We start from the raw sequence: 13,469 nt of genomic DNA on the forward strand, positions 1-13,469 counted from the left end.
GATCGAGTTCATGGAGCTCAAGCAAGGAAATTTATCGGTCGCCGAGTATACGGCTAAGTTTGAAGCTTTGTGTGTGTTTAGTCCACACTACAACACGGTGGAAGCCGAAGAGGATAAGTGTGTCAAGTTCGAGAGTGGACTTCGTCCGGATATCAAGCTTTTAATTGGATTTTCTGAAATCAGGGATTTTCCGACCCTTATGACCAAGGCAAGGATTTGTGATGAAGATAGCAAAGCCAAGACCAACTACTATAAGGTTCTGAATGATAGGAAAGGAAAAGGTTTGGATCGTGGTAAGCCGTATGAGAACAAGGGTAATGGAAGTGGAAAGAAGAAGCAAGGAAGTGGAAGTTGTTACAAATGTGGAGAGCGGGGTCATATGTCATATGATTGCCCGAGGAAAAGCGACAAGTGTTTCAATTGTGGACAGTTTGGGCACAAGGCCGATGCTTGTCGGGTGAAAGTGTTTTGTTTCAATTGTGGCGAGGAAGGTCACAAGAGTCCGGTATGCAAGAAACCGAAGATGCCGCGTTGAGGGTTCGTTCTCTGTTTTATCTCTTAGGTAATTTCGAGGGCGAAATTCTTTTAAGGGGGGTAGAGTTGTAACGACCCGATTTTTAGTAAATCGATATTTTATATATTTGCATATATTTTGGGTTAGTGTTAAATATTTATTTACGCGACCTATTATTATTTATCGCGAACATAAGTTTGTGAGCGAAACCTTTGTCGTGTTAGTGGGCTTAGGCTATTGGGCTTGGTTCATGAACCATAGGAAGTGGTATAAGTAGCAAGTCAAACTAAGGAATAGTTTCATAATTCACTTTTCATGAGAAGTTAGAAGTTAGCAAGAGAGAAAGCTAAGCTAGGGTTTTGGCTAGGAGAACAAGGAGAAGAACTCGAGCAAGGAGAAGAGTTAGAGACCAAGAATCATCGTTCAATCTAAGGTGAGAGTGGTTAAGCATAAGCTTGGGTGATCCAAGAGAGGGGAGGTGTCTAGCCTCCATTCCTGAACTCTCTCATCCAATTTCTTTGGGGTTTGGGTGAAGTTTTCTTTATCATAAACATGTCTTTTCATCTTAGTATGCTTAATGAACATCTAGGAGGGAATATGTATATGTTTGATGATGGTTTTGCATGTTTATGCAACTTTGCTTATTTTGCAAGAAATTGACATGATTTTGTATGTGTGATGTGTTTTGGTGTTTTTGATTGTTGATACATGTATATATGTATGGTATATACATGATTGATCACTTGTTATGCATTTATAACATGTCTAGATGTATTTTTGATGGATTTGAGTGTTAAACCGCCTTATTGAAACTCAAGAACAGATATTTTTCTGGTGTAGTTCGCTAAGCGACCAGGAGTTCGCTGTAGCGAACAGGTTCGCCAAAGCTCGCCATGAGCAGGTGACTTCCTGGTGAGGTTCGCCAAGTCTCGCTAAGGCTTCGCTTAGCGAAGGCCTCTGTGACAGCAATTTTTGCTGATGTTTGTAAGGTGTGTGTATCCATGTATTTGGTTTCGTTTTGGTTTGGAATTATTATATGTTTAATAATTGTGTTGTGTGATGGCATTTATATAAAATGTCAAAGAAGTATATGTATGTTTGTATATCGGATTGTCCGATAAAGAAGAATATCAGTTTGTCTGATAAAGAAGTTTAATGGATTATGTTATCCATGTAGTGAGCAGTAGCTTCGTGCTAAGTGATTATCATATGTTTGGTAAATGCATGGCATTCATAAACTCATGCATTATTTAGGGATATCAGACTTGTCTGATAAAGAAGGATATTGGACTTGTCCAATAAAGAAGGATATCAATGGTAAGTTCCTTGATAAAGAAGATGGTACCACATGCATTAGTCGTGTCTAGGTTGGCATGACATTGAATGTTTGGCATTAGACGCATTTGAGTAAATGTGCAATTATGTGTTATGTGTTATGTGAGTTCTTTGTGTTGTCCGAAACGACGCGAAACTATCTGGTTGTGTATTTGTGAGTATGTGTTATCTGGTTATTGCTTTTGAGGCATGTGTGTGAGTTAGTAATACGTGATAGGTTGAATATAGGTGCGTTTCTATATTCGTATGTATGTGATTATGTTTACTAACTCTCTACCTATTTGTTATGTGCTGGACCTTTGGGGGTTCAGGTATTCAGGTCGAGGTTTCGATCGAGCTTTAGCTGTAGATCGTTTTGGTGTGGAGCACTTTTGGTGAGGAGCTAGTGTAGGCTACCTTTGTATAGTTTTGTTAAGTTTAGTATTGGTTGTGATGTATATTAGTGCTCTGGTAATTGTAACATCGAGTCGGGGGATCGTTTGTATTCCGTCGTATATCGATGCGAACATCTTAACTTATGTTTTATGTAGATGATTTATCTTTTGAACTACTTTGTTCATTGCTTTGAAAATCCTTTATGTTATGTTTTCCGCTGCGACGTTTCGTGTCGTGTGCACGATCGTTTTGAAAATGTTTTTCCGTAGCGCTCCGGCTACTTATCTTTAAAAAGTTTTTAAGATCACGTTTTTAAGGGTAGCTAGCTGAGGGTGTTACACCATATTCAATGGGGTTGACATCAACATGTTCAGACTTGTTAAACGATGCACTGTAGCCAAACAGGCGTGGGAAATACTCAGGAAAGCACATGAAGGAACCAACAAGGTAAAGCTGTCCAAACTTCAGATGCTTCGCACAAATTTTGAAAATCTGAGTATGAAGGAAGAAGAGACTATTCATGACTTTCACATGAATATTTTAGAATTTGCAAATTCATTTGATGCCTTGGGAGAACCCATATCAGATGAAAAGCTGGTGAGCAAAATTCTCAGATCTCTACCTAAGAGGTTTGACATGAAAGTAACAGCAATAGAAGAATCTCAGGATCTGGCCAACATTCAAGTGGATGAACTAATAGGCTCACTTCAAGCCTATGAGATGAGCATAAACCAAAGAAAAGAGAAGAAAAACAAAAGTTTGGCTTTTACTTCTAATACTGCAGAAGATGATGAGATAGATATGGAGAGTGATGAAAGTCTATCTGAAGCCATGGTGTTACTTGGAAGACAGTTCAACCGTATCATGAAGAGGATGGATAAAAGAAATAAATTCAATGGTCCAAGTACCAAATCTGACTTCAACAATAAGTTCAATGGTACAAGCACCAAATCTGACTTCAACAAACCTGTATCTAGTCAAAGGAGGACCAGAAGTGATGACAAAAGTACTTCATCTAGAAGAGTTCAGTGTCATGAGTGCGAAGGATTTGGTCATATCAAATCTGAATGCCCTACTTTTCTGAAGAAGAAGAAGAGTCTTGCTGTTACTTGGTCAGATGAGGATGATTCAGAAGAAGATGAAGGTGAATCTGCTAAACTTGTCAATGCATTGACAGGTGTCTATGAATCTGATGCTGAATCATGCGATGAAACATCATATGAAGAACTTTTGGCTACCTATAAGGACTTATTCATCAGGAGCAATGAATTCTGCAAAGCCTTGGAAAAACAAAAGAAGACAAATTGTCAACTTCAGGCCGAGAAGAATGAATGTCTGGATATAATTAAGACTCTCAACAAAGAGATTGAAAAGCTGAATGAAGACTTGGAGCATGCTAGAAAACAAGTTAGAGTCTTTGCATCAAGAGAAGAAAAGTTTCAAGCCATGCTGCTAAAACAAAGTGCTGGTAAGAAACCTATTGGCTTTGATTACGAGATAGTGGATCAAGAAATGGGTTACAACAAAGCTACAATCACTACCCCCATTGATAAAACTTTTCCTGTTAGTGGTGGGTTACTACCTCCTCATCCTCCCACACATCAGGGAACTGACACATGGTTAAAACCCAAGCAGCATGTCCAGACTAACTCAATGCCTCAACACCCGCCTCACCATCGATACAACAGGTCAAGATCTAGGACTAAAAGAAGGAATTGGAGGTGTCATTATTGTGGTAGGAAAGGGCACATTAGACCTTATTGCTACAAACTGTACGGCTATCCACAGAATTCACGGCCACTTGAACCCAAATCTGAGAACGTGAATGTCAAGAAAGAGTGGAAGAAGAAGGAAGATGGCGTAAGCCTGATAGCTCATACATCACTGCGGGCATCATCTAGACAAGATTGGTATTTTGACAGTGGATGCTCTAGACACATGACTGGAGTGGAAGGGTATCTAGCCAACCTAAGGTCCTATGCCACAAGCTTTGTAACATTTGGAGATGGAGCTAAGGGAGAAATAAAAGGAATTGGGAACCTAATTGATAATGGGTTACCAAACTTAGACAATGTTCTGTTAGTAAAAGGACTTACAGCAAATTTGATTAGCATCAGTCAACTATGTGACCAAGGCATGAAGGTGAACTTCACACAATCAGAATGTCTTGTTACAGATGAAGAAGGAAGACTGATAATGAAGGGAGTAAGGTCCAAAGACAATTGTTACTTGTGGGTGTCTGAAGAAGGAAATTATATGTCTACCTGCCTCATAAGCAAAAATGAGGAAGTCAAACTCTGGCATCAAAAGTTGGGTCATCTACACCTGAGAGGAATGAAAAAGGCCATAGCTGAAGAAGCAATCAGAGGATTACCCAAGCTAAAGATAGACGAAGGAACAATATGTGGAGAATGTCAGATAGGCAAACAAACCAAGGTGGCGCACCCAAGGCTTCAACATCAATCTACTACCAGAACACTTGAATTGTTACACATGGATTTGATGGGACCTATGCAGACTGAAAGTCTTGGAGGAAAAAGGTATGCTTTTGTTATGGTGGATGATTTCTCTAGATTTACATGGATAGACTTCCTTAGAGAAAAATCAGATAGTTTTGAAACATTTAGAAACTTATGTGTACAACTTCAAAGAGAAAAGGGGTCAGTCATCATAAGGGTCAGAAGTGATCATGGAAAGGAATTTGAGAATAGCAAATTCTATGATTTCTGTGCAGCAGAAGGTATCCAACATGAATTCTCTGCTCCCATAACACCACAACAAAATGGTGTAGTAGAGAGAAAGAATAGAACCATTCAAGAGTCTGCTAGGGTAATGCTTCATGCCAAGGGTCTTCCATATCAGTTCTGGGCAGAGGCTATGAGTACAGCCTGCTACATACACAACCGTGTAACACTCAAAAAGGGAACATCTGCAACCTTGTATGAATTATGGAAGGGAAGAAAGCCAACGTGAAACACTTTCACATTTTTGGGAGTAAATGCTACATTCTTGCTGACAGAGAACCAAGGCGAAAACTTGATCCTAAAAGTGAAGAAGGTATATTTCTGGGATATTCCTTGAATAGCAGAGCCTACAGGGTCTATAACTCAAAAACCAAAGTCATTATGGAAACGATCAATGTTGTGATTGATGATGCACCATCCACTCAATCACAGGATGTGGAAATAGATGTTGAACCATCCCCTGACAATTCTGATGGGATAACACAAAGTGAAAAGTCTGAATTAAAAGGTGAGGAATCTGATCAAGACTCTGTACCTGCCCCAGCTAAAGCACCATCTATTAGAACACAGAAAAATCACCCCAAAGATCTAATCATAGGTGATCCAGACCAAGGTATTGCTACCAGAAGAAAGATTGATGCTATCTCAAACACTTGCTTTGTATCAAAATTCGAGCCTAAAAACATAAAAGAGGCTCTTACTGATGAGTTCTGGATTGGAGCAATGCAAGAAGAATTGAATCAGTTCAAGAGAAATGAAGTGTGGGATCTTGTTCCAAGACCACATGGAGTAAATGTCATAGGCACTAAATGGATATACAAGAATAAGTCTGATGAGAAGGGTACAGTAACAAGGAATAAGGCAAGACTAGTAGCTCAAGGCTACACTCAAGTGGAGGGAATTGACTTTGATGAGACCTTTGCTCCCGTGGCAAGACTAGAATCCATAAGGCTGCTTCTTGGTGTAGCTTGCATCCTCAAACTCAAACTCTACCAAATGGATGTCAAGAGCGCCTTCCTAAATGGGTATCTTCATGAAGAAGTGTTTGTTGAACAGCCTAAAGGTTTCATAGATCCAAATCATCCGGATCATGTCTACAAACTGAAAAAGGCTTTGTATGGCTTGAAACAAGCACCAAGGGCTTGGTATGAAAGGCTAACTGAATTCCTGATCAACCAAGGTTACAAGAAAGGTGGAAATGACAAGACCTTATTTGTCAAAGAAATGAATGGAAACTTGTTGATAGCACAGATATATGTTGATGACATAGTCTTTGGAGGGATGGCGGAACCGATGGTCCAACACTTTGTGAGACAGATGCAGTCTGAATTTGAGATGAGCTTGGTAGGAGAATTAACCTATTTTCTTGGATTACAGGTGAAACAGATGGAAGACACAATATTTGTGTCTCAAAGCAAGTATGCTAAAAATATCATAAAGAAATTTGACATGGAAAATGCTGCACACAAAAGAACACCTGCTGTCACACATCTAAAATTAACCAAGGATGAGAAAGGTGTAGATGTAGACCAAAGCCTGTATAGAAGCATGATAGGGAGCCTACTATACCTCACAGCAAGCAGACCTGACATCACCTTTGCTGTTGGTGTATGTGCAAGGTACCAAGCTGAGCCAAAGATGAGCCATCTTACACAAGTAAAAAGAATTTTGAAGTATGTCAATGCAACTTCTGATTATGGAATAATGTATTCCCACACCAACAATGCTAGGTTGATGGGATATTGTGATGCAGATTGGGCTGGATGTGCTGATGACAGAAAAAGCACTTCTGGTGGATGTTTTTACCTAGGAGAAAATCTTATCTCATGGTTTAGCAAGAAACAAAACTGTGTTTCTCTATCCACTGCAGAGGCTGAGTACATTGCAGCTGGGAGTAGTTGCTCTCAATTATTGTGGATGAAGCAGATGCTTAAGGAATACAATGTTGACCAGGATGCTCTAACATTGTACTGTGACAATTTAAGCGCCATAAATATTTCAAAAAATCCTATACAGCACAGTAGAACAAAGCATATTGACATTCGTCATCACTTCATCAGGGATTTAGTAGAGGAAAATATTGTGAAGTTGGAGCATGTTGCAACTGAAGAACAGGTAGCGGATATCTTTACTAAAGCATTAGATGCTCATCAATTTGAAAGACTTAGGGGCAAATTGGGAATTTGCCTATATGAGGAATTATAGCAGTTAAGGCATTATGTGCGCGCAACCGTTTTGTTCTCCAAATTTTATCTATTGGCGCACGTAAATCAAGGAAAGACAAAAAATACTTTCCATAACTGCTCTATTACACGCTATCAACTCTCATATCATCATTATTTCTTTCCAAAACTTTCAACTTCCTCTGAACTTCCTGCTGCGATCCGCAAACACAAATCATCATCTCAAATCATCAAAAATCTCAAAAACTTCAACAAGTTCTTTGTGAAAATGTCTCAATCTTCCGGTTCCGCTCAGATCAAAAACAAAATTGCTGATACTGTGAAAACAAGATCAAAATCTAAGAAGGAAGGAACAACTGTTGTGGTCGATGCGATGCCCATATCAAGTATTCCTGCAACTACTTCTAAGAAGAAGAAATCTGCAAAATCTTCTAAGAAAGTAAGTGAATCGTCTCCCTCGATCTCTATTAAGTCTGATTCTATTAAGTCTAAGAAGAAGAAACCCCAATCTCCTGTAAAAAGGGGTTTGAGCATGACTGATCTCTACTTAAGTAAGAATTCTTCTGAAACGGCGAATGTGGAATCGCATGATGTTGCCTCCGGCAAAAATGCGAATGTTGAATCGTCTAATAAAGTTAATGAAGAAAGTGTTAAGTCTGTGTCTGAAAAAGTGAATCAAGAAACCCCCTCTGCAAGGAAAACCCTAGTTCTGTTGAAACCCTAGGAAAAACCCAAAATTTTGCTGAGAATGTTGTTGTGAGTAATAATCCTAGTGTTCCTGAGAATATGGCAGTTCCCACGAATGTCATAACTGATGTTACTGAAAAATCCCAAGAAAAGACTGTTGTAACCGATGCTCCGACCGGTGTTGAGCCATCCTCTATACCAACTGATGCTGAGAAGGATGTTGAAGCATCCAAAGGAGGATCTAGCCCACATGCTAACACTGCCACTGGGTCGTTTGGCAGTGGATCTAATACTGAAGCTTCCACTGAAGAGGAAGTAAACAAAGAAAGTACCCCTGAAGATGTGGCTGATTCTGAGCCAGAGAATGAAGCTGGTAAGGACTCTGAGAAAACCACCAATGAAGAACAGGACATAGTGGATGTTGATGAAGTCCCCTCTGAAGAAGATCTGCAACCTCCACCCACTCAAAAAGGTATTGGGAGAAGACTGAGAAGCAGGACCACTACACCTGCACCTGCTGTTACCACTACCCCTGTTGTCACCAAGAAAACAAAGAAAAATACTCTGAAGCCTGTCAAGTATGGTCCTAAGAAAGGATGGAGCAAGCCTATACCTCTTTCTGAAAAGAAAAAGGGTGTGCTGAAGAGGAAGAGTGCACCATCAAGTGACTCTGATTTTGAAGCTGAAAAGGATGACTCAAGCATCAAGCCTCCTGCTAAGAAGGCTATGTCTGCTAAGAAGGCCATGTCTCAATCTGTTGCTCCTGACATTGAAGACTTCCCTTGTGACAATGTTTCATTTCATCTTCCATCTTATGCACAACGATGGGGAATCATTTGCAAAAGAAGATTGGCTCTGGAAAGGGAACTAGGCAAAGATATTCTGGAATGTGAAGAGATTGTGAGTTTGATCAATGATGCTGGATTGATCAAAACTGTGTGGGGCTTAGGCTCATGCTATGAAAAGCTGGTTAGGGAGTTTGTTGTCAACATCCCTATAGGTTGTGACAATCCCTTGGACAAAGAATTTCAGAAGGTATATGTTCGAGGAAAATGTGTAACATTCTCTCCAAGTGTGATCAACAAGGTGCTGGGTAATGCTGATGATCCTCACCCTGACATAGATGTATCTGACAATGTGGTCTGCAAAACTATCACAGCTGACAAGGTGAAAACCTGGCCCAAGAAGGAGAAGGTACCAGCTGTCAAGTTAACCCAAAAGTATGCAATTCTGAATCGTATTGCATCTGTCAACTGGGTTCCTACTACACATGCATCTGACATTGCAACAAATCTGGGTAAGCTCATTTATATGATTGGTACTGGTACTAAGTTTAATGCTGGTCTATATATTTTCAATCAAGTTGTGCAGCATGCTAAGACCTCTGTCACCAAGCAACCCATTGCATTTCCAACTTTGATCTGTGACATCATCTTGTCCCAACATCCGAATATAAGGCATGAGGATGAGTCTGCTAAGAAAAGGGCAACTCCTCTGGCCATTCATCAGAAGCTGTACAGTAAACAGCATGCTCCAGATATTGTTGGACCATCAAATGCTGCTGCTGACACTCCTATGACAAGGAAGGAGATGATTGCTATGCTGGAAGCAAACTGTAAGGAGCTAGATGAAAAGAAGTTGCAGTTTGAAAGGATGATACATGCCCTCAGGGTTGAAGAGGCTGCAGCTCAAGCAGCTGATGCAGATGATGATGGTTCTAGTGGTGAAGAAGAAGCTGACTCAGATGCTGAAGGAGAAGAAAGTGATTCCTCCCCAAGTGCTTCTGTTTAACTCTGATGTTTCAGTAATTGGATTTTTTTTTTTTTGTTTTGCATGTCTGTGGGCTGAGCCCTGATTTTAGCACCTAGTGTGCATGGCTTGGAATATTTTGTCTGCACTTTCTGTTCTGCTACTATCTGCACTGCTCTTGGATATTATTTTATGCAGTTCCCATTTTGTCTATTTTGTGGCTAAAAAGGGGGAGTAGTTATTGTATGCCATAATAGCTTGCTGAGGCCTTGATGTGCCACCAGATGCTGGATCATCTGAATAATCCTATGCATGAATTAAGGGGGAGTAAGATGAACTTGGTACTCGATTCTACCTTTGAGGGGGAGCAATACTTATTTTTGCTTAGCACACAATGTGCTACTGCATGTTGAAGCATCATCTGTTCCTGAGAATTTATTTTTCTCAACTTTGAGGGAATTTATTTTTCCCCAGTGTTTCTTTTATGAGAATCTTATACTCTCTATTGGCAAATTCCTGTGAGGCTACTTGTGCTTATCCTTCCGCTGTTGCATGCCTCTGAAGTTCTAAATTGATACATATTAAATATGCTATTTTTATATGAGGGGTTATTAAAACAAGCATGTTAAAATTGTTCTACCTTACTTCATGATTGTGTGCCTACGTTGAGTTGAAGAAAAGGAAGCTTGTGTATCCCTTTAGAACGGTTGAAATTATCTTAGGATGTTTTAGCCAAAAATTGCCAAAGGGGGAGATTGTTGGCGTTGTATGGTTGGCCTCATTTTGCTAAAACATGTGGTCTTTTCTGATGTGGAACTACATGTTTCCACCATCCAGTATAAGCAAGATGTTCGGTACAATGCTTCAACATTGGATACCACATCCAGTAGGCCGGGCCTGTGTATGGTGAGATCTCGCGCCTAAGTTCTATATATGGAATCCACAATAAATGTTCGTTTGTGATAAGGAGCGTTGTCATGCATAATTATTAATGGATCTCGTGATCAAGTGTTGCTTGCTAATCAGATCTTCAAGTTAAGGAAACAAATCATTTTAATTGAAGATTATTCCTTGAAGGAACCATTAATCATGCTGTGCTATTGAAGCCTAATTGAAGACCCAGCCTGAGCTAATGAAGGTTTTTTAAAGAAGGCTGACTCCATTGTTCAAATCACCAAAAAACCAGATTTGAGTCTTACAAAGCGTGAGTTTAGGTTTTAGTATTGTGTCTATTGTGTTCTAAGTCTTGTGTTGATTTTCCACTAGACTAAGAACTGTGTGTTTGTGCATTGTAATATCTCTGGAGCTTCTAAGCAAGGAGATAGTGTGTGTATATCATTCCAAAGCTTTTAAGCACAGAAGTGGTGTAAGTGTTTTATGAAGTGTGTCTTCACATATTAAATCTAGTATTGTACGATCACAGTGGCTGTGGTCAAGAGGAGGTGAGCGGAGGTTCTCATACCTAGGTGTGTCTTAGGTAGGATATAGCACGGGTGGTGATTAGGTGAGAAGTCATAAACGGGAGGTTTATTGAGGGCTTCAAACTAATACTATCATAGTGGATTCACTCCTGGATTGGTATCCCCTAGAGTAGGCTTATGCTGAACTGGGTTAACAAATTACTGTGTTAATTTACTTTCAGTTTGTTTAGTTTATTATTCCTTGTGTATGCGCGGTTGGATGTTGAATCATTGATTCACGCATTAAAAGTGTATTATAGTGGTGAAGCGTTGAGTACAACATCTTAATACTTGTGTGCCAGAATTTCAATATATATATATATATATATATATATATATATATATAATAAGAATTAAGTGCAAATTCTTTTGTGGTTGTCCTGCCGTTATTTAAGGAAAAAGTTTTGATAATTTAGAGTTCGGTTAGAATAAGTAAAGTCAGACTAATAATTATTTCATATAAACTTTCAATTTGGACTCTCGAATAATTTGTCTTCGGATGAAATTCATTGTGTACTTGTAACAAAAAAAAAAGAAGAAATTCATTGTGTACTTTAATACAATCACTTGTTTAAAGAACTGTTTATAAAGAATGAAATAGTATCTTAGCCCCTGATAATTTAGTTTTATTTAATTTTGTTCTTGGTTTTTGAATTACTTCTTGTGCAAGTTTTATCACCTTTCTTCTAATTTTCTTTATATTTGTAATTATCTTGAATATATATATATATATATATATATATATATATATATATATATATTCAAGATAGCCGTATTGACCAACTTTTTGGTTTGTTTTTATATATATTGTATAATTTTAATAAAATTTAATATTAACATTACTAACTATTTTATACACCAAGATTTAAGGTGTTTTGTTTCCGGTTTGTCATCTTTGTTTTGCTAGAGTTTGTTATTATTTTTATTAATTATCTTTTTTTAAGCTGAGAAACTATATACTATCAAAGTTAGTTCCTAATTTTAATAAAATAGAAACCGTTTAACTTTTTTGTGCCTAATTTTTTTAAATGAAAATCATAATAACTTGGTTCAAATTTATTGACTTTGAAGAGTGATACAGGTAAAATTAGTCGAAGTTGGTGGTGTTCATATTCAGAACAGCCAAATTGTCAAAGAAGAAAATTCAGCTTTCAATGTTGAAAATAGAATCTGTTAATACTGGCTTAAAAGTCTATTCAACATTTATCTATGGTCTAAATTCGAACTCAATTGAAATCCCACCATCGCCTTATGACGAGGAGGAAATCACATTCTTCCCTGACTTTGTCCAAATTCAACACAAGTCGTTGAAATCAAAATCTTGCAATTCCGATGATAAGGAAATCACATCCATCCCTGACTTTATCCAAATTCAACATGAGTCATTAGAATTAAAATCTTCCAATACCAGCTAAGAAGACCGTTCAACATTTATATCTAGTCTAAATTTGTCTGATGAGGACAACTTTATTACATACGAAGGGCCTTTCTTGACGTTTGATGCCCCTGAAAACAATTTGATTGAAGATGATTTCGATAGTTCAAACTCAAATATGATTAAGAATCTAGTAGAATCTATACTTGATGATGACAACGACAATGGTGACAATTATAACGATGATGATGAATATGAAGATGATGATGACGACGACGATGACGACAATTTTTGATTACCTTATGGGTGATATTCTGGTACAACTAAGGCATCATGGAGTTAGAGTTGGTTTGTTTCTTACATTGTTTGCTTTAAATTTATTTTTTTTGGTACAATAAATTTTGATATTTTACTTATCCATTAAGTGAATACAATTATATGTTAGCATGAATATTTTTAGTTTAATATTTATTGCATATTTTTTACTAACTAATTATTTTGCTTGTTAAAATAATAAATGTTGATTGCATGTTATTTTGTAGTTTATTCTATAAATAAAAAATAATATACTATTTATTAATTTAATACAATATACAGTATTAGATAAAAAATTTCATATATCTTTTTTAAAGGAATAATCTTATTCCATTTAAATTTCAAAATCTTAAGAACTAGCATATAACATATAACATAGAGAAAAGTATGAGCAGCAATCTTAGGTAATCGTTTAAGTGTATCTTATATAATTAATATAAAATTGAAGCAAACTATAGTTAACGATTTTATAGGTTTTCATTGATGCAATCAACAACCGCATTGCTATCCGGTTCAATTGGTTGGAATCGTTCTTCTTTTAAGTCAAGTTGCTTCCGCTATTTTGGAGAAATAACTTGATGCTTGCAAATAGGTTTTGCTCAGATAAACTCACCTTCTCTATTATAGATGCATATGTTGATCTTGTAACTGCTTTGTTGTTGAAATGAAATTACACCCACATTAATTGCATTTCACTTAATGAATTTGGGTGGCCAAAATCATAAATTGATC

At 37.7% G+C, this 13,469-nt stretch overlaps 1 protein-coding gene across 1 annotated transcript; it reads left to right on the top strand.

Moving 5' to 3' along the window:
* Nucleotides 1–7,937: 7,937 nt before the first annotated feature.
* Nucleotides 7,938–12,717, top strand: LOC123922875. Its single transcript, XM_045975547.1, has 2 exons — nucleotides 7,938–9,135; nucleotides 12,530–12,717. Exons 1-2 carry the CDS (start codon nucleotides 7,938–7,940, stop codon nucleotides 12,715–12,717), a joined length of 1,386 nt encoding a protein of 461 aa, XP_045831503.1.
* The last annotated feature ends 752 nt before the right edge of the window (nucleotides 12,718–13,469 follow it).

This window comes from Trifolium pratense, linkage group LG4 (assembly GCF_020283565.1).
Source record: "Trifolium pratense cultivar HEN17-A07 linkage group LG4, ARS_RC_1.1, whole genome shotgun sequence".
NCBI classification, from domain to species: Eukaryota; Viridiplantae; Streptophyta; class Magnoliopsida; order Fabales; family Fabaceae; genus Trifolium; species Trifolium pratense.

Bases quoted from the DNA above. Each gene is read 5' to 3' on its own strand.
- LOC123922875 (XM_045975547.1), top strand. From the start codon at position 7,938: ATGGCAGTTCCCACGAATGTCATAACTGATGTTACTGAAAAATCCCAA. The intron at 9,136-12,529 runs GTAAGCTCATTT...TTACATACGAAG, and splicing joins TGACATTGCAACAAATCTGG to GGCCTTTCTTGACGTTTGAT.